The sequence below is a fragment of the Trichosurus vulpecula genome, chromosome 3, assembly GCF_011100635.1.
Source record: "Trichosurus vulpecula isolate mTriVul1 chromosome 3, mTriVul1.pri, whole genome shotgun sequence".
Taxonomy (NCBI): Eukaryota; Metazoa; Chordata; class Mammalia; order Diprotodontia; family Phalangeridae; genus Trichosurus; species Trichosurus vulpecula.
This window is the reverse complement of record NC_050575.1, coordinates 187,290,012-187,313,740: the sequence shown is the minus strand read 5'-3', so window position 1 is coordinate 187,313,740 and position 23,729 is coordinate 187,290,012. Positions and strand designations below refer to the sequence as shown.

Here is a 23,729-nt window from a genome sequence, read left to right as displayed (position 1 = left end):
CAAAAAAAGGAAAAAAACTGAAAAAACTTTAACAATTTTCAAAATCACTGACAATAAAAAGTCATTCTTTCCAAAATAATTTAAACTTACTTATCACTTAAGAGTTAATCTCAAGAAGAGATATGGGATCGAGGAAATTTAATGATGCTCTTGTCTCTAAGAGTCTCTATTCCCTAATAGGTTCTGGACCTGTGATTTCAATGTTAAAAATAAAGAGGTTTGAAAACTCCCTCTACCAATAAAAACCAAAAAATAAAAGTACTTTCTCTGAAACTAGTATCAAAAAATTGTCTACAGCACTGACAGATTAAATTATCTATACTTCCAATATCTGTCAGAGGCAGAGATCTTCCTATTTTCAAAACCAGCTCTCTATCCAGTATTACCCACTGCTATCAATTCTCTATAGGATTACTAATAACCAGAAAAATCCTTTTCTTTCCAATAGGCTTTTTTATGTTGTTTACAAAATAGCTCAATCTCTCCTATTCCATACCTGCCAAAATTTGGACAAAGAACACCAAATGACATTCAATTAGTAAACGATGTAGTAAAGATTTTACCGTTCTTTCATGTGGTGGTTTAATGCTTCTATTCTCATGCAACTGAACGAAAGAAAAAAAACACAACTTGGCCCTCAATCCTGTGTGTTCTCCTTCTGCATCCACAATAATGGTAGCAGGGAAGCCAATATTAGATATTAAGATTCTAGAGGTGAGGCTTACATCCAACGATTAATGAACAGCCAATACCACAGAAAGTACTGAAAAACATCAATTTTAGTATTAATGAAATTAGAAACCATAGGATGGAATAATGGAAAGTAATGGATTTGGGGTCATAGATCATGGGATCTAATCCTAGCTCTGATGATTTCTTCTTGCCAGACTTTAAGCCATCAGTGCCCTTATCTTTGAAATTAAGGAGTTAGACTAGGTTATATTTAATCTTGCTTCTAGTTTGGAAGCCCATAAAATAAAGAAATTTCAGTGAGCAAAATGGCAGGATGACTCAGATTTTCAAGTGAGAAACACACAAAGAAGTTGGTTGAGTTAGTTTTGTTGAAAACTAAAAAGCAATTAGAAACATGATTTCATAGGGCATTTTCTCATCTCATCTCATAGTACTCATGATAAGCATTAATAAAAAAATCATCAATTGCAGTTTATGCACCAACATTTCTTATAAAGAATGAAGAAATAGAAAAATTATATATGGACTTAACAAGATCATCCAAATCTAATAAGTTCAATGCAACAACTTTCAACAGAGAAGAACGGTGAAAGATATCATAAAATATGATTCAGTGCCAAGAAACTGGAGAAGGTAAAAGCTCAAGTATCAAGCTTCATAACTTGTATTCAGGATGTTTTTTCAAGAAGAGAGAGTCAATAGTTACTGGATATAGTGAACTATGAATAACATTACCAAATATGAAAAAGATGGTATTTTGACAATTAAGAAACAATTAGTCTTATTGACATAGGGCCCATTTCTGAATTAGCTATAAGTTTATAGATTCAATTAGCCAGAATAAAGGCCAGTTGAAAACAAATCAGAAAAAGATGAAAAGATACTACATGCAATCATAATAGCTCCAACCTAAATTATTTAAATAAACTGTTGAATCTTAAAAACAGATAAAGGGAAATCTGTTAATTTTGACTGCTACCAATCGTATGTAAGTTTAACTGATGTAAATAATTTCAATAGGAGGCCAAAAAAGAGCAACCATTTTATCTCCTTAGAGGCAGCTGAGGTGGCTGGAGCACTGGGCCTCGAGTCAGGAAGATCTGAGTTCATGTCAGGCCTCAAACACTTACTATCTGTGTGAGTCATTAATCTCTGTCTGTGTTAAGTTTCCTCAATTGTAAAATGGAGATTATAATAGCATCTATCTCACTGAGATGTTGAGAGGATCAAATGAGGTATCTGTAAGGCTTAGTACAGGCAAACAGTAGGAACGTAATGAATGTTGCTTCCCTTCCCTTTTTCCCCAACCCTCTTGCCAAATGAAGAGACATGGCAGCCAAGGGGAACTACAGTTTTGAACATAAATCTTATTTACAAAATAGTAAGGAAAAGGAAAGAGGAAAATTTAAGTAGTTTTGACTTCCAAAAAAGTGAAAAGGCAAAGGATTAAAGATAGTAAAGCAATAGGAAGAACAACTGAAGTCACCCTCACAATTCCTTCACAAAAATATAGAACACGTACCATTATGAGATAATGTTTTTAAAAATCATTGAGTCATTTTTTCAGCCCAGGTCAGCATAAAGTGACAGAAAGAAAGGTTGGTAGACAATGGGAACAGAGTCTAGTCAATGGTGCTCAGTGTCAAGTAAAAGATCTTCATTAGCTGCTGCAGAGTGAAGTAAGCCAAGCCAAGAAAACAATAAAACATAATGCCTACAATAATGAAAGAACCATTAAAAAAATCAAAAGTGAATGCATGAAATTACAAAGATTGTCATGATTTCAAAGGAGAGATATGAGAAGAAACAAACTCCTTTGCATAGGTGGGAGGTCCACTAGTGTTGAACACTGCACAGAAACCCAGACTTTTTTTTAAGGTATTGCACAGCTTTGGTGATTTTTCCTCTTTTTAAAAATCTTTTAAATTATTATTTGTTATATGAGACAGCTCTCTGAGAGGAAAAAGGGGAGGGCTTCTGGGGGAAATTTTGGTGATATAAAAAAAGGCACCAATAAAAATGCATTCGACAAAAAGCAAAACATCTCTGGGTGCTTAATAAATGATGGTTGGTCAAGTTATCACTTTTATATATTAAAAATAGGAAGGAAAAAACCCTATAAGATAGATGCTTGAAACCAATGTGGGAATTTGTTTTGCTGGACCATAGTGCTACATGTTAAGGACTTCATTTTTTTAGGTTGACTTTTCCTTTGCTCAGCTTAGATAGATTACTTAGAGGAACAGATTAAGTCAAAATAAATACAAAAAATAAATCTTGATATCTGAATTCTAAATGGACAAGCAGGAATGAGCTTTATTCAAACTTGCACAGCCTATTAGTGAACCCCATAATGGATCAATAATGGCTCTGAATGTAGGAGAATATTGAGAATGTCTGACTTAGATTATTTTTTTACAAACGTTGTTCTGTTGCAACTGACCCAATAACAGAAAATATGTTTGATGATATTTTTCAAAAAATGAATATTCATTTTACTTGGATTGAAAATGCAAAGGAAAAAAGGTAGAGGCATAAATCATTGCTTCAGAGTGCTAAGTCCTAGAGAGCATGAACTATATAGTTCTCTTTATAGCTTACTTGGCATAGTATCAAGCTCAACTAGTAAACTAGTAATTGCTTATTGTCAAAGGTTTTGTTTTGAAGCTTAAAAAACAAAGCAATTCTCCGTAATTATTGGTTATAGGTTAAATGAAAGATACTTCTTACTTCAAGAATATATAATTTCAAAGGTATGGGTATAATGAAGACCACAAACCCTCTACATAGTTTTGATGGTCTTTCGGAGTTGCTGTGGCTGAAAAATTTATCATTTTATATTCAACTTTGTGATGAGCTTCTCTGAATTTGATGGTCCTTAGATAACAGGTATACACATACCCATCATGAGGTCCACACTCAAAGCCTTTACAGCTTAATAGGAGGGATCTCCCAGAGCTTATACTCTACTAGCAGAACTTTTAAGAACCCAAGCTCACCTCCACAACACAATTAAACATCCATATATTATCTTACTGAAGGGAAATATCTTGCAATACTTAACATCTGGGGAAGAGGTTACATACTTTTATTAAGGTTTGATATTTTTATTAAAAGTATCTTGGAGAAGGAATAAAGGTTCATACATCTTTTCAAGTAATTTTAGAAAGAAGCCCCTTTCTATGGCCTATTTTTGTATACTATGTGCATTTCTACTTCAGTGACTTGCTTAAATCTAGAAAGATTGCCTACCTTTTCTTTCTCTATGTAATAGGGTCATTGTGAAATCCCCTCCACCCCCAAAAGTCTTATGGGAAGAGTTCCTGTATCATATAAGCTCTGGCTTAAATGTCCTTTGAATTTTTTATAGTATTTATAATATATTTCACATATCTCAATGCTAGTTACATAGTGAAGAATTTTTTATCACAACTCTTGAAGACTATCTCCTAGATTGTAAAGGGGTGGCAATCTACAACAGTGGAGTGAAGTAGTATCCATACTCATATTTAACCATCATAGATCCTTTAAGGACTCAAGTATAGGCACATACATACACACACACACACACACACACACACACACATATATACATACACATACATATATATGTATAGTGTGTATGTATACAAAATGTAGTATATTGCCCAGCAATATTCATTAGTGTTTTATCTGTATTAGTCTCCCCAGCTAATTGTACACATTCTAATGGCAAGAATCATTACATTACTTATGCTTTTTCTCCCTCCTTCCCCCTGGAATACAGAACAGTGTCCAGGGTATGTAATCAGTTGCTTAATATGTATTTGCTAAAAGACTGAATTAAATGTTTGCTTTGAAAGTACAATCAATAACATTCTTATAAATCATGTGTCCTGAATGTCCCAGTTTGGGAGCTACTAATCTGGAGGATAAAGTATTTAAAGCCATAGAATCTATAAACAAATCATTAGTTGTACTTAACTAGCACATAAAACATTCCTTTTTAAAATATAATTAATGGCAGGTAATTTATAAATTAATGTTATAGAGGTACTTTTGGTAAACTTTTAGTTATTCTACTTAAGTGTTCTTCTCTGAAGGGAATAGCTTTAACAAAAGAAATTACGAGACTCAGTTATTTTTAAACATTTGTAAAAATATATAATGATTTTAATTCGAAACTATTTACCTGAACTAGTAATTTCTCTTTACTGAGGGAACTTGGTGAAGATTCTTGTTCACTTTCTGATTCTGAATTTGAGAAATCTTTATAATTTTTTTTTACTAATCCTGCTCTTCGAGGACGTTGGAGTCTTGTTGCTTCTGTGATTCTTTCATCTACCTTTTTGGTGGAATCTGTATTATGAGTCTGGGATAAATTAATTAATATTAGTAGATCATAATGAGATAAAATTCTATGTTTAACATTTTTGTTAGAAAAATTAGCCTTTTAGCAAGACACGTAATATTTATACAGCTGTATAGATGTGTTAACATCTAGAAACAAACTATATACCTGCACATGCAACTATAAAGTCTAAATTCTCGATCTTGTCCCATTTGCTAGGCTTTTGTTACCATGGTCACCAAATAACTGATAATTCTATTTCAATTAACTATATCCTTTATTACCTTTAAAATGCCCTTAAATCACAACTAAGAGAGTTTATAAACAAAATTCAATAGCTTATGAAAGTAGAGAAAATAAAATGCATCAATACTGCATTTCACTGCATAATCGGCAGATTTTATGCCAAATATTTTTGCAAAAAAGTGGAGTGCGACCATTATGTAAAGCTTTTTTTAAAAAATGTGTCAGTATTACTTAAAAACCATTCATTATTAAACTGTATCACTGGGAGATGAACTGTACAGTTTAGCTAGCATGGGAAGATGCAAGCTTTACCATACCTGCCTGCCTGCTCCCCTGGTACTTATGGCTCTTCATTGGGTTGAGTGACAGTACCGTTAGTACTGCAGTACTCTAAACAAACCATGCAAGTCAGGTTTCAGAAATATACTGACACAGAAACATACTCTGTGCTGAGAATTCTAGGCTTGTGGCTTGCGATGTTCTAGAGACTAATGTGTATCCATATGCCACTGATGAATACATTGCTGTTCTGTTTACCTTTTAAGTGGCATGACGAGCAGAATTATACATTGCAACAATTACGCTATGAAAGGTTATAAACCAATTTATAGGCTGAAAAAACAGGGTGCAATGATTATGCAGTGAAATATGGTAATAATAGTGCTTGATAGCAAAGCTCAAATAGTAAAGCTCACACAATTAAAGGGGAAGTCAGAGTGAGCAAAAGACAGAAGGAATCACTGAAGATACGCAACTGGAAGGGATAATGTGGTTAAGAGTTCAGAGAAGTCATATAATACCTTTCGTTGATATAAAAGCATGGGACTTGCCTGAGCTTTCCCCCCAACCCTTCCAAATACCTTTAAGTAATGACTCTAACCAAATTTTAGAGTGGCAGAACCCATAAAAAGACAGAGTGAAACAATTTTCCAGCTAAAGACAACTTAGAAGGTCAGCATAAAAGGTCTGTTGTTCTAGGGTGAGGGAGGAGGGTAGTCCAGCACAGACAATCCAGCACAGGCTGCACCAGCATAGACAGGGCCTCAGCAAACTGGGGGCAGGCCTTGGGGAGACTGAATCAGTGGCAGCAGTGGTGGTTTCCTGATCTTTCAGCCCACAGACGCCAAAGACAGCTTTCAGCAGGAAAGATCTGTCACCCATGGGTGAGAGTGGAGCACAATCCAGCATAGGCTGCCCAGCACAGCCCTAGCTCCAGAAAGCTAGGAACATGCCTTGGGAGACACTGAATCAGCAGCAGCAGTGGCTACTTTCAGAGCTCTCAACCAACAGATGGTAAAGGGATTAAACAACTGGTCAGAAGGAGACTGTAGTGGTCACTTTGCTAGCACTGAGGCAGGACTCTGTTGCTTTGCCCATACTTGGATCTGGGTCACAATGCTGGGTGGCAGTCCAGGGGCAGGGAGGAGCTCTAGCACAGCAGTGCCTGTGGCCACAGTGGAATAGGGACCCTCCTCAGTTCCAGGGAAGAAAAGAGTGCTTGTGGCCACTCACAAAGCAGAGCACAGTCCAGGAGAAGAGTAAGCACCTCTCCTTAGATCATACCACCTTGGAAGAACTAAAAACTTACAGGTCCCTAGAAGTACCTCTGAAAACAGCTGCACAAAACCCCCAAAGCTTGGGACAGTGCACCCTCCATCCTGGAAGCAGAGCTCTACCTTAACAAAGAGTTAAAATGTCAAGTAATAGGCTGGGGAAACGAGCAAATGATGGAAAGAAACTCTAACCACAGAAACTTACTGTGGTGACAAGGAAGATCAAAAAACATCCTCAGAAGAAGACAACAGAGTCAAAGCTCCTACATCCAAACCCTCCAAGAAAAATATGCATTGGCCTCAGGCCAGCATGGAAGAGCCCAAAAAGGATTTTGCAAATCAATTAAGAGAAGCAGTTGAAAAACTGGGAGGAGAAATCAGAGCAATGCAAAAAAAAATCATGAAAAATGAATCAACAGCTTGGTAAAGGAGGCACCAAAAGCACTGAAGAAAATAACACCTCAAAAAACAGACTAGACCAAATGGTAAAAGATGTCCAAAAAGCCAATGAGAAGAACAATGTCTTAAAAAGCATAATTGGCTAAATGGAAAGGGAGGTCCAAAAGCTCACTGAAGAAAATAATTTCTTAAAAATTAGAATGGAGAAAATGGAAGCTAATGACTTTATGAGACATGAAGAAACAATCAAACAATATCAAAAGAATGAAAAAATAGTTGACAATGTGAAATATTTCATCGGAAAAACAACTGACCTGGAAAATAGATCCAGGAGAGATAATTTAAAAACTGTTGGACTACCTGAGATCCATGATCAAAAAATGAACCTAGACATCATCTTTCAAAAAACTATCCTCATATTCTAGAACTAGAAGGTAAAATAGAAATGGAAAGAATCCAATGATTACCTTCTGAAACAGATCCCACAATGAAAACTGTCAAGAATAGTATAGCCAAATTCCAGAACTCCCAGGTCAAGGAGAAAATATTGCAAGCAGCCAGAAATAAACAATTCAAGCATTGTGGACCCATAAACAGGATAACACAAGATTTAGCAGCTTCTGCGTTAAAGGATTAGAGGGCTTGGAATATGATGTTCTGGAGGGCAAAGGAGCTAGCATTACAACCAAGAATCACCTACCCAGCAAAACTAAGTATAATCCATGAGAGAGAAAAGATAGGCATTCCATAAGATAGAAGAATTTCAAGTACTCTTGAGAAAAGACAAGAGCTGAATAGAAAATTTGACTTTCAAATACAAGACCCAAGAAAAGCATTAAAAAGGTAAACAGGAAAGGGAAATCATAAGGGACTTAATAGGTTAAACTGTTTACATTATTATATGGAAGGATGATATTTATAACTCATAAGACCTTTATCATTATTAGGGGAGTTAGAAGGAGTATATATAGACAGAGGGCACAGGTGTGAGTTGAATATGAAGGGATTATATCTAAAAAAATTAAGGGTGAGGGAGGAATGTACTGGGAGAAAGAGAAAGGGAGAGGTAGAATGGGGTAAATTATCTCACACAAAAGAGGCAAGAAAAAGCTTTTACAGTGGAGGGGAGGGGAGAGGTAAGGGGGTATGAGTGAACGTTACTCTCATCAGAATTGGCTCAAAGAGGGAATACCGTTTATCTTACCCCACAGGAAAGTAGGGGGGAAGGGAATAAGATAAGAGGTGTGGTGATAGAAGGCAGGGCAGATTTGGGGAGAGGGGTAGTCAGAAGCAAAACACTTTCATGGAGGGGCAGGGAGAAAGAAGAGAGAGAATAGAATGAACAGGGGGAGAATAGGATAGAGGGAAATACAGTTAGCAACAGGAATCAGGAAAAAAATTTTGAAGCAAGTTTCTCTGATAAAGGCCTCATTTCTAAAACATGTAGAGAACTGAATCAAATCTATAGAAATGAGAGCCATTACCCAGTTGGTAAATGATCAAAAGATATGATCAGTTTTCAGATGAAGTAATCCAAGCTATCTATAGCCATATGGAAACACTCTAATTCACTACTGATTAGAGAAATGCAAATTAAAACAATTCTAAGGTACTACCTTATACTAATTTGATTGGCTAATAGGACAGAAAAAGAAAATGAGAAATGTTGGAGTGGATGTAGGAAAAATGAGACATTAATGCACTGTTAATGGAGTTGTGAACTGATTCAACCATTCCACAGAGCAAAAATTTAAAAAGGGCCATAAAACCATGGATACCGTTTGAGCTAGCAGTACCACTACTAGGTCTGTATCCCAAAAGAGATTAAAAAAAGGAAAACGACCTATATATAAAAATATTTATAGCAGCTCTTTTGCGGGGGCAAAGAATTAGAAATTGAGGGGATGTCCATCAATTGGGGAATGACTAAACAAATTGTAGCATGTGATTATGATGGAATACTATTGTACTATAGGAAATGATGAGCAGGATGCTCTCAAAGAAACCTGGAAAGACTTATATGAGCTGATGCAAAGTGAAATGTACTGTGTACAAAGTAAGGGCAATATTGCAGGACGATCAGATTGAATGACCTAGCTATTCTCAGCAATACAACAACCCAAGACAGCTCTGAAGGACTTACGATGAAAAATGCTATCCATCCCCAGACAAAGAACTAATGGTGTCTGAATGCAGAGGGAAGCATACTTTTTTTAAACTTTATTTTTCTTGAGGTTGTTTTTTTTGTCTATGTTTTCTTTCACAACATGACTATTATGGAAGTGTTTTGCATGGCTACACATGTATAATCGGTATCAAATTGCTTGCCTTCTCAGTGGGGCTTTCAGAGTGGTGGGGGAGGGAGGCAGAGAATTTGGAACTCAAAGTTTTAAAAATGAATGTTAAAGATTATTTTTACATGTAACTGGGGAAAAATAAAATACTAAATAAATTTTTAAATAGAAAAAAATAATTCCTTAAAAGTTAGAATGGAGCAAATAGAAGCTAATGACTTCATTAGAAATCAAGAAACAATACAACAAATTCAAAAGAATGAAAAAATAGGAAAAAAAATTGAAGTAAATTTTGCCAATAAAGGCCTCATTTCTCAAACATACAGAGAACTGAGTGAAATTTATAAAAATAAGAGCCATTCTCCAAATGATAAATGATCAAAAGATATGAAGTTTTCAGATGATGTAATCAATGCTGTAACTAACTACTGATTGGATAAATGGAAATTAAAATGATTCTGAGGTACTATCTCATACCTGTTAGATTGGCTGATAGGACAGAAAAGGAAAATGAGAAATGTTGGAAGGCATGTGAGAAAAATGCGACATTAAAAGCATGTAATTTAGCAATACAGTTTTACCTTCTTAGATTTTGGTCGTTTCACTTCTATTGATGGACCTGAAAATGAGTAAAATTTTCTGTAGTTAAAATTTGTACCAGTTATTTCATTTAACATTTTAATGAGTCAAAAATCAACTAGATTTTATCATCTATAAATTCAAATAATAAGAACACATCTTGATATTTAGAAATCCTTTTTCAAATATTCAAATTAAAATTTTTAAAGTGGCTATAGGAAAGTTTTTAAAAATATTGATAATATAGGTCTCATGAGATTGGCAATGTAGGCACCCCCAAATTATTACTTTATTCTCTTTACTCTTAAATGCTCTACTCTGATGTTTCATCATAATATAGATGTGACTATGGTTCCAAATAATGTCAAACCAAATCAAAATAAATACATTAATTTTTTCAATGACAGTAATTCATGAATACCATACCTTAAGGTATGAATTAGCCACACTTCACAATAATAACAACTCACATTTATTTGATTCTTTAAGGCTTGTAAAAAGCATACTCTCTGCAATAAACCACCTTGTTGAAATGTTTTAAGGAACTTGAACTAATATTAGGTATTTAATATTTAATTCAAGCAGCTAAAGGATCTGCAATTAGAGATCCTTGAAGTAAGTAAAACTAGGAGCATCATATACAGCTTTTTTATAGCACTGTCTCAACCAATGGACATGCATTTGGAAAACCAAATTAGAACAAAGGCTTTAATATTAACCATGGAATTAAGTGATCATTAATACATTTCAAAATGTCTTTTTATATGCTTTGTTCTCAAAGTTATCCTAAAACAGGAGTTCTTAACCTTTTTTGTGTGTCATGGACCCCCTTTTGCTTTTCAGAATGTTTTTAAATAATTGAAGGAAATGTTAAATTTCAGTTAGAGAGGACAGAAAAAAGATGTAATTTTTCCCATTCATGTCCACAGACCCCTTGATAAAATCTATCCATAAACAGACCCCTTTTCTAAAGGGTAGAAGAGTTGCTGTGTTATGGCTCTAATTCTGTGTATGTTCTCATAATCTATTTCTGTACCAGTACACACTTGAAAAGAGATTCTGAATGACAGCATTTATGTAGGGGGAGGGCAGATGAGTCCTGCAATATAGGACGTATCATCCTTCATATAACTTCCCAGAAGCCAAAAAAAAAATTAAAATCCAATCAAGTAAGTGGCTTAGTAATGGGAATTTAAATCAAACAATGAGATTGTAAAGGATGTTTAAAAACACAAAAGAAAGAAAAGATGAAAACTGCTATACTGGGTATTCCAAAAATCTAATTGCAGTTTTAAGTTTTAATAGCTTATCCTAGAAAGTTTCTGGTGAGGAAACTTCTACAATGCAGATAAGCAACTGTTCTGAAACTTATAGATTTAAAAGTTGCCTAGAGGCATTGAGAAATTAGGTTACTTGACAGGATCACACAGTAAGTTTGTATCAGTCTAGACTTAACCTTAGGTTCTAATTCCAAGGCTATCTACAATGGGGTACTGCCTCTCATAATACACCACGGCATGAAATAAAATAAAAAGCAACATTTGGAAAATCTACATTTCTCAAATACCTTAGATAAAATAAGTCTTAGGTAATAAAATAACATATAATGAAAAAACTAGATACTTTCTCAAATAAGTAATTTCTTACTTGATTTCCTATTTTTAGGTTTCTTCATTTTTTTATTTCTGCTATAATCTACCAGTTGAGGTTTGGTTTTTTTGTTTGATTCTCTTAGCCAGCTAATATCAGTCTTGCTGTCATCACCTCTATGATCTGTGTCTGTATCACTAAAGAGGTGCTTCTTCTTGTGATTTGTTCTAGTCTAAAAAAAAGAATGTTTATAATAAATAATTATTTTGCATGGACCATATTAAGAAGTAAGCACTGAATGTAGTATAACTTAATGAACAGAACTACACTTTGAAATATACATTGGTAAAACAGTTCTCACTATTTAGTAAAGCACTGGATAATTTCATTGATAAGTTTGCATGTGTATCTAACTGACTTAGGACTAAACTAACTAGCTGAATTAGTAACTTTGATGTTTTGGTGTATCTGTCAACCCATCAATATGAGTACTCCTCCAACAGTGTAGATTATAATTATACCTCATTTGATGTACCAATTATCTATGTCTTCTATAAGGGGCCCACCCAATATACTGGAGGTCCTTCTCTATATTCCTGGAAATTGTGTGGTTACCAAATGAGACAGTCTCATCAGTTTACCTTACTCTTACTACGTATACATGATTGGCCCACCTCCTGTTCTGGTCACACATTTCCTTCATAACATATTTTATGCAGATTCTCTAGCACAGTTCTTGAATACTAATAGGCTACAGCCAACTTATGCCCATCATGTCTCTCTCCACTGCCCTCTAGATGATTTGAAACTTTAATTCTTTGAATTTGCTGCCATATAGCATCACTGAAAGAACAGTAGTATAGAAACTTATATGATGTAAGCAAAATCAATCTAGCCTGCTCTCTTATTTCCATTCAATCCCAGATCCCAACAGTATTCTTTTGTATTGTCTCTCCAAGGTAAATGTATGTAACAACTTCTCTATAGGCTGTTCATACAACTATATGCCATGGTGTGTGAGCAAGAGACATTTTTCACTCACTCAGTTTTTCCTACATGGATAGTTAGGTCAAAATCTTTTAAGTGATAAAAGAGTTCACTTAGGAGACTTTGTAAAATCCTGGGGTTTGGTGCAATTAGCAAAATGTTAGACACAAGAACCTCTGGAGGACTTCCCCATAAATAGGGAATTCATTTTTCATTTGAGCTCCATGCTGAACATCCTCATCTTGGGCCTTCTTTCCTTCTCCCTCTATACTATTACACTTGGGGATCTTATCAGCTCTGATGGGTTCAATTACTATCTCTACACTCATGATTCTAAAATCTACTTATGTAGCTTTCATCTCTCCTGACCTCCAGACTTGCATCACCAAATGCCTATTAGACTTCTCAAATTAAATGTCCTTTAGACACTTTAAACTCAACATGTTCAAAAATGAACTCATTCTCTTTTCTCCCCAAATCCCCCCCTTTTCCAAACTTTCCTATTATTTTCAAGGGTACCATCATCCTCCCAGTCATAAAGGCTCACCACCTTGGTGTCATCTTTAACTCACTGTCTTATCCCACATATCTAATCTGTTGCTGGGTCTTATTGCTTCTTCCTTTACATCTCATATACACACTCCTCTCCTTTGCCACTGGTACAGGCTCTCATCATTTTAGGCCTGGACTATGTTAATAGCTTTCTGGCTGGTCTCCTTGCCTCAAGTCTCTTCCCTACTCCAATCCATTCTCTATTCAGCTGCCCGAGTTATCTTCCTTAAAGTACAGGTCTGACCATATCACCCGCCTCCATTCCATAAAATCAAATGTCTTTATATTTCCCCCAGAATCAAATATAAAATCAACTAAATTTTAAAGTCCTTTAATACTTGGCCCCTTCCTACGTAGTTTTCTTATACTTACTCTCCAGTATAAGTTCAGTGAGGGTAGCTCCTTACACAAGACAACGCATCTTTAAGCATTTTCACTTAGGAAACTGGCTGTCCCCCACACCTACAATGCTCTCTCCTCCTCTTCTCTGTCTTCTGGCTTCCCTGACTTCCTCCATTCCACCTTCTATAAGTAGCCTTCTGATCCCATATAATGCTAGTGCCTTCCCTTTATTAATTATTTCCAATTTATCCTATATATCAATGCTCTTTGCACATAGTTGTTTATATGTTATCTTCCCCAGTAGAATATGATCTTCTTGAGAGCAGGAACAATATATTTTTTGCCATTCTTTGTATCCCCACTGCTTAGCATAGTGCTTAGCATATAGCAGGCCCTTAATAAACACTGGTTGGCTACCTGCCTCAATAGTACTGAACCTTTTGAAAGTATGTTTCCCTCTTTTATGTTTCACTTGATATTTATAATTAAATATCTTAAAAGTTGCTCATCAGAAACACTATATTGCTATTATTGTTGCCACTTGTTGCCACTGGGTCTCCTCTCGCCCAGGGTAGAAGTTCTGGGGCTACTTAAAAGCCCTTTCCCATTACTGAAGGGTGTGGGAGCTTTGCCCTCTGCTGACAACAGATTAACAATCTACTGCAACTCAGAACTCAAGATCTACCAACTTCCACCTTTCCAGTAAGAGGAGTTACAGGCATGCTGCACTATGATTGTGCAGGGACACTTTGTTAGAGGAGAGCCTTTAAGGCAGCATCTCACCCTGCTCAAATATTTTTTATGGGCAACAGAAACAATGGTATCTTCTATTCTTTAAAACTTTTAGTTAATTGTGAGATTGTAAAGATGTGATCTAAAGAATATTGTTTGCAAAAACCTGTTTGCTTTTAATACTTTCATCAAGGATACCTGTAGTTAAATATCTCAATTCAAACACACAGATTTATTAAGTTTTTCTATGAATTGTTCATTTTGAAGATCTACCAATTAACTGTAAAACAGGTAAAATTTAATAAAATACAAAAGCAAAAATAAATCTTAGAAAGCTGAAATTTCAGTCAACAAAACTATCCAGAAAACTTATCTCTATAATTTGAAATGCTTACAACAAGAAAGGTCACAAAAGAAGTAGGGCTAACCATGAAAAATTATATTTGAATATTCTATAATTTATGTTTCTTTATGACCCCCTTTTTAAGAATAGAAAATTGGTAATTCTGAATGTAAAAAAAAGCTTTTAACAGAATTATAAGAATTATGATTAAGAATCTTACTTTTTTATCTTTCTCTCTCAGAGAAGCTTCACTTTCATCATGACTCTTTAAACCTAACCTAAAACAAATAAATGGTAATTTAAAAATATATTTATGCTTATTATACAGAGGCAATGAAGAGTAAAAGGAAGCCAGGAAATATGCCTATTCTGAATTTGTTATGTGATCACAAGTAGATCACTTAAAACTTTAACTTCCCAAGGTGTAAAATCAAGGTTGGAACCCTTTTTTTGACTCAAAGATTTGATGACTTGGTTCCTGCATTTAACTACTATAAAAACAACCATTTAAGTGAGTCATTTTAAAAGCAGCGTATTTGTTCTTATGCAGTATATGTCATCAGAGTAACATAATACAAAATGATATATTTAGGGAAAAATAGTAATTGATTACACAGCTCATATTAAAATACACATTTAATCAAAACACTTACAACTTTTTTGAGTTAGTTACAGAAGTTTCTCTGATAGTAGTCCGAAATTCCTCTGTCTGCAGTATGAAAAAGAAGTAAACTACATAGTTATTTCAGAGACCAAAGTGGTATAAGAAAAATTTAAAATGTATGTAGAGCTAATTATTATCAATCAGTCATATAGTTAGAAAAGTCATGATAAAATCATTTGTGAAAATGTAATTGCTATTATAAAAAATACAATAACAAATATGTATAATTAATTCACTTTCAAAAACAGTAATATCATTACAACTTTAAAATGAGACTTAGAAAATTAAAGAATGAAATAAGGAATTCAGGATTATCAATAATCTCTTCTAATATATACCTATATCAAAAACATCAGATAACTATATAGAAAAACAGCTTAGCAATATAGGAAAAGTTTTGTATATGCTAGTTTTATTATGATAGAGAGATAATTATACTGATTTTATCATTACTATATAACTGATCTAAAGTCTAGGCCTCTCTTATGAGATTTTGGCCCATACCGCAAATAAACAACAGGTAATCTCCACTATATATCCTCACTGAATCTCAAATTCAATATATCAAAAAATGAGTTTATTGTTTTTGCCTAAGCCTACTCCTCTTTCTGACTTGACTACTCTGACAACTAGGACTACTTTAGCATTATCTTGAGCATTTCTTCTCTTTCCCATGTCATATCCAATTAGTTACCAAGTCCTATTAATTTTGTCTGCGATATTTCTCTCTATTCCTCATATTATAACCTCAGTCAGTATAGGCTCTATTGCCAACTGCTTTCTAACAAGCCTTCTCATACCCACCTTTTCCTCCCTTCAATCTATCGTTCATATTATAAGCAGGTAGATGAATCTTTTGCATATATAAATCTTGTGTTATTCTTCAGTGGCTCCCTATTGCTTATAATGCAGCTCCATTCAAGGTCCTCCACAATCTGATTCCACCCTACTTTTCCAACCTTATCTCTTATTTTCCCCTTCTATGCATTAAGGGCAACTAGACAGTTCAGCCAATTGAGTGCGGGGCCTGGAGTCAGGAAGACCTGAGTTCAAACCCAGCCTTAGACACTTACTAGCTATGTGACTTTTGGGTAAGTCACTTAACCTCTGTATGCCTTAATCCGCTGGAGAAGGAAATGGCAAACCACTCCAGTATCTTTGTCAAGAAAACCCCAGCAACAGTATGGTCTATGGGTTTACAAAGAGTCAGACACAACTGAATAACAACAAATGCACTGTATGTTCCAAATAAACCGAGCTATCACTTGTCCCCTAAACTTGCCCTGTATTTTCCCACCTCTCTACGTTTGCTCAGACTTTTTTCCTGTGCTCAGAATGTCTTCTATTACCTTCCTCAATTTTTGCATCCCTACCCATCTTTTAAAGACCAAGCCAAATATCACATCCTGTAGGAAGCCTTCCACAATCCAAAAATTAATAAACACTTTGCCCTCTCAGGCTTCACATATTACTTTGTTTTAAATCTTGTTAGTGCACTTAACATGCATCTTTGTGTCTTATACCTTACTTATATCCTACTTATACATTAATGAATTCTAAACTTCATAAGAGCAAGAACTGTGTCTTATTCAAACTTCAAATGTCTATAATATATTTTCATTAATGTGGACTGAATCGAGGGAAAAAAGGTTAATCAAATTGAATTAATCTTACACCAAGTCTTATGGTAGGGTCATCACCTCCATTCAAGTTAAAATTATAAACATCATTCCTGTTGAAATAAGAAAAAAATAGTTGATGGTGAAAATACTATTAATATAGTCACTCTAAGCAGTAAATAGAAAATATTCAGGAAAAAATTACTTACAAAGCACATTCAGAAGTCATATTAACAGAAGTAGTCCTCTTCATTTGTCTAGAGTTTTTAATTGGGACTTTTTCCTACATACAGAAAAAGAACATTTTTAAAAAATTACTAGATAATGATATTGATCACATGCTTACTCAAACTTGGGCCTCTCCTTTGAGATCCAGACCCACATTTCAAATAACCTACAGGAAATCTCCACTGGATGTCCCAATAGTACTCAATTTTGATATATCCAAAAGTTTAGCTTATTGTCTTTCCTCCTAAATTTGGCTGTGCTTTCTAACTTCATTACTCCGGTCAGTGGTACAATCCTGGTGTTACCCTAGACTCTTCCCTCTTCACTGTCAGTCACATTAAATCAACAAGGATTTATTAAGCACATACTATACTTACTATGCACCAGACAGTGAACCAAGTTCTGAGGATATAAAGTAAGGCAAAAAAAGCCCCTGCCCTCAGGCAGCTTATATTCCAATAGGGGAAACAACATGCAAATAACTATGTACCAACAAGATGGAAAAGTGGTAAAGTGAAAGTATTCTTAAAGACTAAAAAAGGGTTCTTGTAGATGACAGATTCTGAACTGACTCTAAAGAAACCAAGGAACCCATAAGGTAGAGTGGAGAGAGGTGTTGGGGACAGCAAGTGAAAATTTATGGAGTTTGGAGATGGAGAGTTTCTTTTGTGAGGAACAGTAAGGAAGCCAGTATCACTGGATCAGAGAGTGGTAGGAAGGACCAGGTTTCAAAATTCAGAGGATTTTATATTTGATCCTGGAAGAAGTATGAAGCCACCGGAGTTTACTAAATTGGGGGTGAGGGTGAGGGAGGGTAATGTTGTCAGCTCTGCACTCCAGGAAGATTGCTTAGGTGGCTGAATAGAGCACAGAATGGAGTAGTGAAGAGACTTGAGGCAAGACCAAACAGAAAACAATTACAATAGTCCAGGCCTGAAGTGATAAGAGCCTGTACCAGTGTCAAAGGAAAAAAAGGAGTGCATATGAAAGATGTGAAAGTAGAAACAACAGGACCTAACAACAGATTAGATATGTGGAGTGAGTGAGAGTGAGTTAAAGATGACAACAAGGTGGTAAGCCTTTATGACTGGAAGAAAGAATGGTGGTACCCTTGACAATAATAGGGAAGTATGGAAGAGGGATGTTGGGAGGAAAGAGAATGAGTTCAGTTTTGAATATGCTGAGTTTGTCTAAATGATGTATAAATTAGGAAGTCCAATAGGCATTTGGAAATGCATGTCTGGAGGCCAGAAAAGAGGTTAGGGTTGGATAAACACCTACTCAAAGGACTATATTGGTATATCTGATCAAAAGTGGCCTGTCCAAATGAACTTACACATATATTTTCTCTCTTGGGCTTCTATTTACATAAGAAATATGGTTCAAGTAGTTGACGCAAACTTCAATAAAACATGCTTCAAGTTGCTATTTGACAGTCAATTTAAGTGCTTATATTTTTGTACTAATTAAAAACATATTAGAGCATACAGTTTAATTTACTTAATTTATACTTTTTATTGCATACTGATAAGTGGCATTTTTTCTGACATGGTAAATAATAATACCTTACATTCTATAGGCTTTTATTGTCAACAATATAATACTATAATACTATTTCCTTAAAAAATTTTAAGTCAATTATATTTTATTTTCAGTTCCAGATTCTCTCCCTTTCCTACACATTGAAAAGGAAAGAAATACAACTTAAAATGTACTTTCATGTTGTTTGACTCAATCCTCACAACAATCATGCAAAATTGGAGGCCAACTATTGTCATCCACATTTTCTAGATTAGGAACATGGACTCAGAAAAAGTACGAGACTTTCACAAAGGAACGGCATAAATAAATTCAAACATCCTTCCATTACACTATAGTTTATTATATAATTCCAAAAGAGTAAGGCGGATCTTCTTTGTCAGTAATGGCCATGTGTATTAAACTTTAAATATAGGAGAGGGAAAACAGTGAATTAAACTAATATATTTTGTAATTGTTTTAAGAAGTGAGTTGTAAAAATATGAATTGCTAATTTTGCTACGGAAAATATGCAAAAAATTCAGTCAAGTAAATTTTAATAGGCTCGCAATTAGAAATATACTCAACTAGATCTAAAATAAAGTATAATTAAGTAGAAGTTTTAAGTAAAAATGAAATAAGAGAAGTGCAGTTCTTTAAGAACTAAATGATAACTACTTTTGTAAACATATACATATGTGTGTATAACTGGAACACTGGCTTTTATGTGATCACTTCCACTGGCTATTCTTTATTGAATATAACATTATGGTCAACAAGTACTCCTTTTAAAATACAGGATTAATTCCATTTAATTTCCTTTTTCCAATATGATTGTACTGCTTCTTTTAGGGCAGGAAAGAAAAATTATGCATTTTCTGATACTATAATACTATCAAAGGCACAATGACTTGTACCCTACATTTGTAGGTAGGATATATTGTATTTATACATTTGAAAGTAAAAAATTTTCCCTTGAATGTGCAATTCACAAATTTTAGCATAGAAAATAAGTTAATCCTAAGAACATAATCTCATCAGCTACTAAGTTATTTACTTTTTTATACATTGGCCTATAATAACTTAAAAAATAGAATGTTTGAATCAATCATTAATCTTATATTTGACTATTTTTCTAATAAAAATATAATTATATTAAAATAGTCTATCAATTCTATAACCAAATTAAACTTACCTTGCTGAAAAGAAGACCTGATTTATTTGAATTCTTCCTATTTAAAAGAAAAAGAGTTTTTGTCAATTTGAAAAAAAAACTTGAAAATCAATAAAAATTTTCTTAAAGTTAAAGTGAAATATAGCTAAGTCTGTTATCTATATGAAATTACAACAAAATTATAGTACACTTTGGTTCTTAGATTTGTGTGGTAAGCTGACTATTAGTACTTCCACTGAATCTAGTGATAAATTAGATTTTCTTTTTGGTCCAGTCCTATGATTTCAGCGGTATAGCGAACTTATCTCTACCAAGGTAAGTTCCTCTGTTCCTGCAACTTAAACTTTTAGAGAGTGGCATGGGGACACCAGGAGTTCAAGTGACTTGTCCCTAATTCTTTCCAAATAAAGGCTAAATACCATATCACAAACTCCTCTGATCTGGATAGATGATAACAAAACCTGAAATAAGACATTGTGTTTATGTTTTCAATCTAACAATCATTTAGTAGGTATCTTCAGTCATTTTTCAGTGTTTGACTCTTTGTGAACCACTTTGGTGTTTTCTTGGCAAGAATGCTGCAGTGGTTTGCCATTTCCTTCTTCAGTTCATTTTACAAATGAGGAAACTAAGGCAAACAGGGTTAACTGACTTGCCTAGAGTCACACAGCTAGTAAGTGGCCAGATTTGAACTCAAGGAGATGAGTCTTCCTGACTCCAGGCCCAGCACTCTATCCAGGCCCCTAGCTGCTCTGTTAGGTGTTTACTATGTTCCAAGAGCTATGCTACATACTAGGAAGAAAGACAAAAACCTCAAGGGGCATACATTGTAGTGGAGCTTAGATTTAGTGTACACAGACAAGTAAATGTTAAATATTTACATGGATATAATATCTGTGCTGCTATGATAAATGCAGTACTGTTCAGTTAAGTATATGGGTAAGCCTAAATTAATTTAAAAAAAGAAGCAAATCTGGCAACAATATAAGAAAGGTTGATAGATATAAAGAAAATAATTACTCAACAGCATATGGATTTCAAACAGGGAAGGCATAATATATTATATATGAAAATTTGGTAAGTTTCTACTAATTAAATGTTTCATATTCTCACTCAGCAGGGCACTTGTTTTTTATTAATTCAACGTTATCTGAACCAACAAATTTAACCCCATAAAGTTGTCTTACCTCCCTCAAATTGGCCAAACCTTAACCATAATTTCAGTTTATTCTTATGGGAATGAATTTGCCAAAGGCAAATGAGAAGGATTTTTAAGGATCATGAAATCTTAGGCACAAAATTCTCGTAACTGATGTGGACTTTCTTCCCTGTCACGTTCATACATAAAGTTTTTCCAACAAGATAGAACCTGTCAGAGATCACATCCTATTGGGATTCAGGATCACACATTCATACCACAATAATGTACGAGGGTAGGAAAAACTCACCACAACTACAAAAGCTTTGGGGAAGCAGACTATATCAATCATTTCACACCAAAACTCTTAAGAAATGTGGAGAATTAAAGAGGTGACACTAATGCTGGGTAAATATCTCAATTTTCATAAGGTGCCACCATACTTTGTTTTTCTTATCTCATTTTACTGGATAGAAGTGGATTTTGTAAACTATAGGTCAGTGATCTTGATGTAGTTTCTGTTAAATAGAATACCGTATTAAAAAGTGGATTGTGATCACTTATAAAGCGAAATTATGATCAATGATTCAGCTCAGTAAGACTCAGTTATCTTAAACGAATCTCATTTCAATTTTTATCAGGTCAACTAGCCATAAACTTAATATGTCTAGATTTTAGCAGGTATTTGTCAGAGTAAAGCTTTTGGATGAAATGGGGAGATGTGTGACGATCCACAATAGTTAGGTGTACTAAACTGGGTTTATTTAAAAACAGAGGAGAGTTCCAAAGGATACACTGAAAATGGAGGGCACAGAAAGACAGGGATTGGGGAAGAACAATAGTCTCTGTACTCTAAGAGGAAACAATGAAAAAAGTAAGGATGAATGGGGAAATTAGAACTTTTGCAGTTCAAATTATACTGTAAAGCAGTAGGCATGAAAACTATTTGTCACTGATTTAAAAAATAGAAAAGTAGTTAATGGAACAGACTAGATAAGGAAGAATCAGAAACAGTTGGATTCAGTGAGTTCAATAAAACCCAAAACATAAATTTCCTAGGGAAGACTCTACTGGAGAGTTCAGAGTCCAGTAATGGTTTAGTAGATATTTAATAACCACTTTTCCAGCAAAAAAAGTGCATATGAAACACTTTAAAACTTAACCATCTTACCACTTTTCGCCATCACCTTATTAAGTCTAGACAATCAACAAAACAATAAATCAAGCCTTGATTTGTAGCATTTGCCAATTTTTGAGGTGTAAATGCTCACAATGAAAATTAAACAATGAGGTACTGTGAGCCAATACAAGCTGGTTATAGTACACTCCTGATTCAGAACAATACCTTATATCATATAACATAACATAACATCAAAATATAAGTGATCTGAATATTAAAGATCACATCATAAAAAACCCAACAACTAGAAAAACCAGATCAGGTATCTTTTATAGCGATGGTTAGAGGGAAAATTCTTAACCAAATAAGGAGTAAAAGTGTTTATAAAAGAAAAAAAAATTTCAAATACAAGAAATTAAAAAGTTCTGCATGTACAAAATTAATGTAACTAGGATACAAAGGGAAGCGGCTGACTGAGGGGAAAAAAAACCTTTGCAGCAAATAAAATGTCCTCATATCCAAGATCCAGAAATTGATCAATAAAGGAGAGGATTCTGGAAAGATGGCAGAATAAGTCAGAAAATTCCAAACTCTCCAGATTTCCCCCACAAACAAGACAAGATAGTGCCTTGGGGCAAATGTAGAGTGGTAAAAATACACAAGAGTTGGAGCAGAACACTGGTCCTGCTGGAACAACTGGGAGAAGATCTAAAGAAAAGTTCCAGGACCATGATTAGGTCCCTGTGAAGAGAAAACCCCTTCAGGCTAGCTCCCCTTAAACAGCACGCCCGAGCCCCAAGTCTAGCTGGGTTGAGAGGCAGCCTCAGCCTCAGCCGCAGGAACTTCAAGTTCCTAGATAGTGTTGGGAGTCCATGTGTGAGCCAGGGAAGAATAAGGGAACATCTGCCAATAAGGAATGCCAGACCCATCTGTGCTGCTGAGATAGGGCTCTGGGAAAGAAGGAACCAGCAGAGAAGATGAGTGCAGAAGCAGTGGGGCAGGGACACCCCTGGCTGTGGGCACTTGCAGGAGGGAACAGTTCTTGGTTTCAGTTCCAGGCCAGAGGGGAGAACTGAAGGATGATCTGAGGCCAGCCACCATCCCCTATACCCTAGGATGATAGGTGATTACAAAAAATAAGCTGCTACAAATTTTACCAAAATGAGCAGGCAAAAGAAAGAATCCAATCATAGAAAGTTACTATGGGAATAGAGAAGACAGGGGTTCATCTTCAGAGGAGGATGCTGAAGGAATAAAGTGTTTCCTACCTCAAAGAGTAATGTTAAACGATCAATTGGCCAAAAGAATTCATAGAACTTAAACAAGACTTTAACAATCAAATGAGAGAAATTGAGGAAAAATTAAAGAAAAAAGTAAGAACAATCCACAAACAAGAAGATTATGAAAAGAAAGTCAACCAATTGGAAAAGGATATTAGAATCTTAAGGAAGAAAACAACTCCTTGAAAATTAGAATTGGGCAAGGGGGAGCCAGCGAAGTTATAAGGGACCAAGAAATAATAAAACAAAGTATAAAGAATGAAAAAATAAAAGAGGATATGAAACATCTCATAAGAAAGACAAATGATCTGGAGAATAGATCAAGAAAAGAAAACAAGAATAATTGGA

At 34.7% G+C, this 23,729-nt stretch overlaps 1 protein-coding gene across 1 annotated transcript in view; it reads right to left on the bottom strand.

Annotated features, from left to right (window-relative positions):
• Positions 1-23,729, bottom strand: part of SYCP2 (synaptonemal complex protein 2) — a 112,755-nt gene that overhangs the window by 13,502 nt on the left and 75,524 nt on the right. The window contains 8 exon segments of the mRNA XM_036749896.1: positions 4,865-5,044; positions 10,097-10,134; positions 11,742-11,916; positions 14,861-14,918; positions 15,294-15,349; positions 16,979-17,036; positions 17,133-17,206; positions 19,865-19,901. Coding sequence (XP_036605791.1) covers positions 4,865-5,044; positions 10,097-10,134; positions 11,742-11,916; positions 14,861-14,918; positions 15,294-15,349; positions 16,979-17,036; positions 17,133-17,206; positions 19,865-19,901 — 676 coding nt within the window.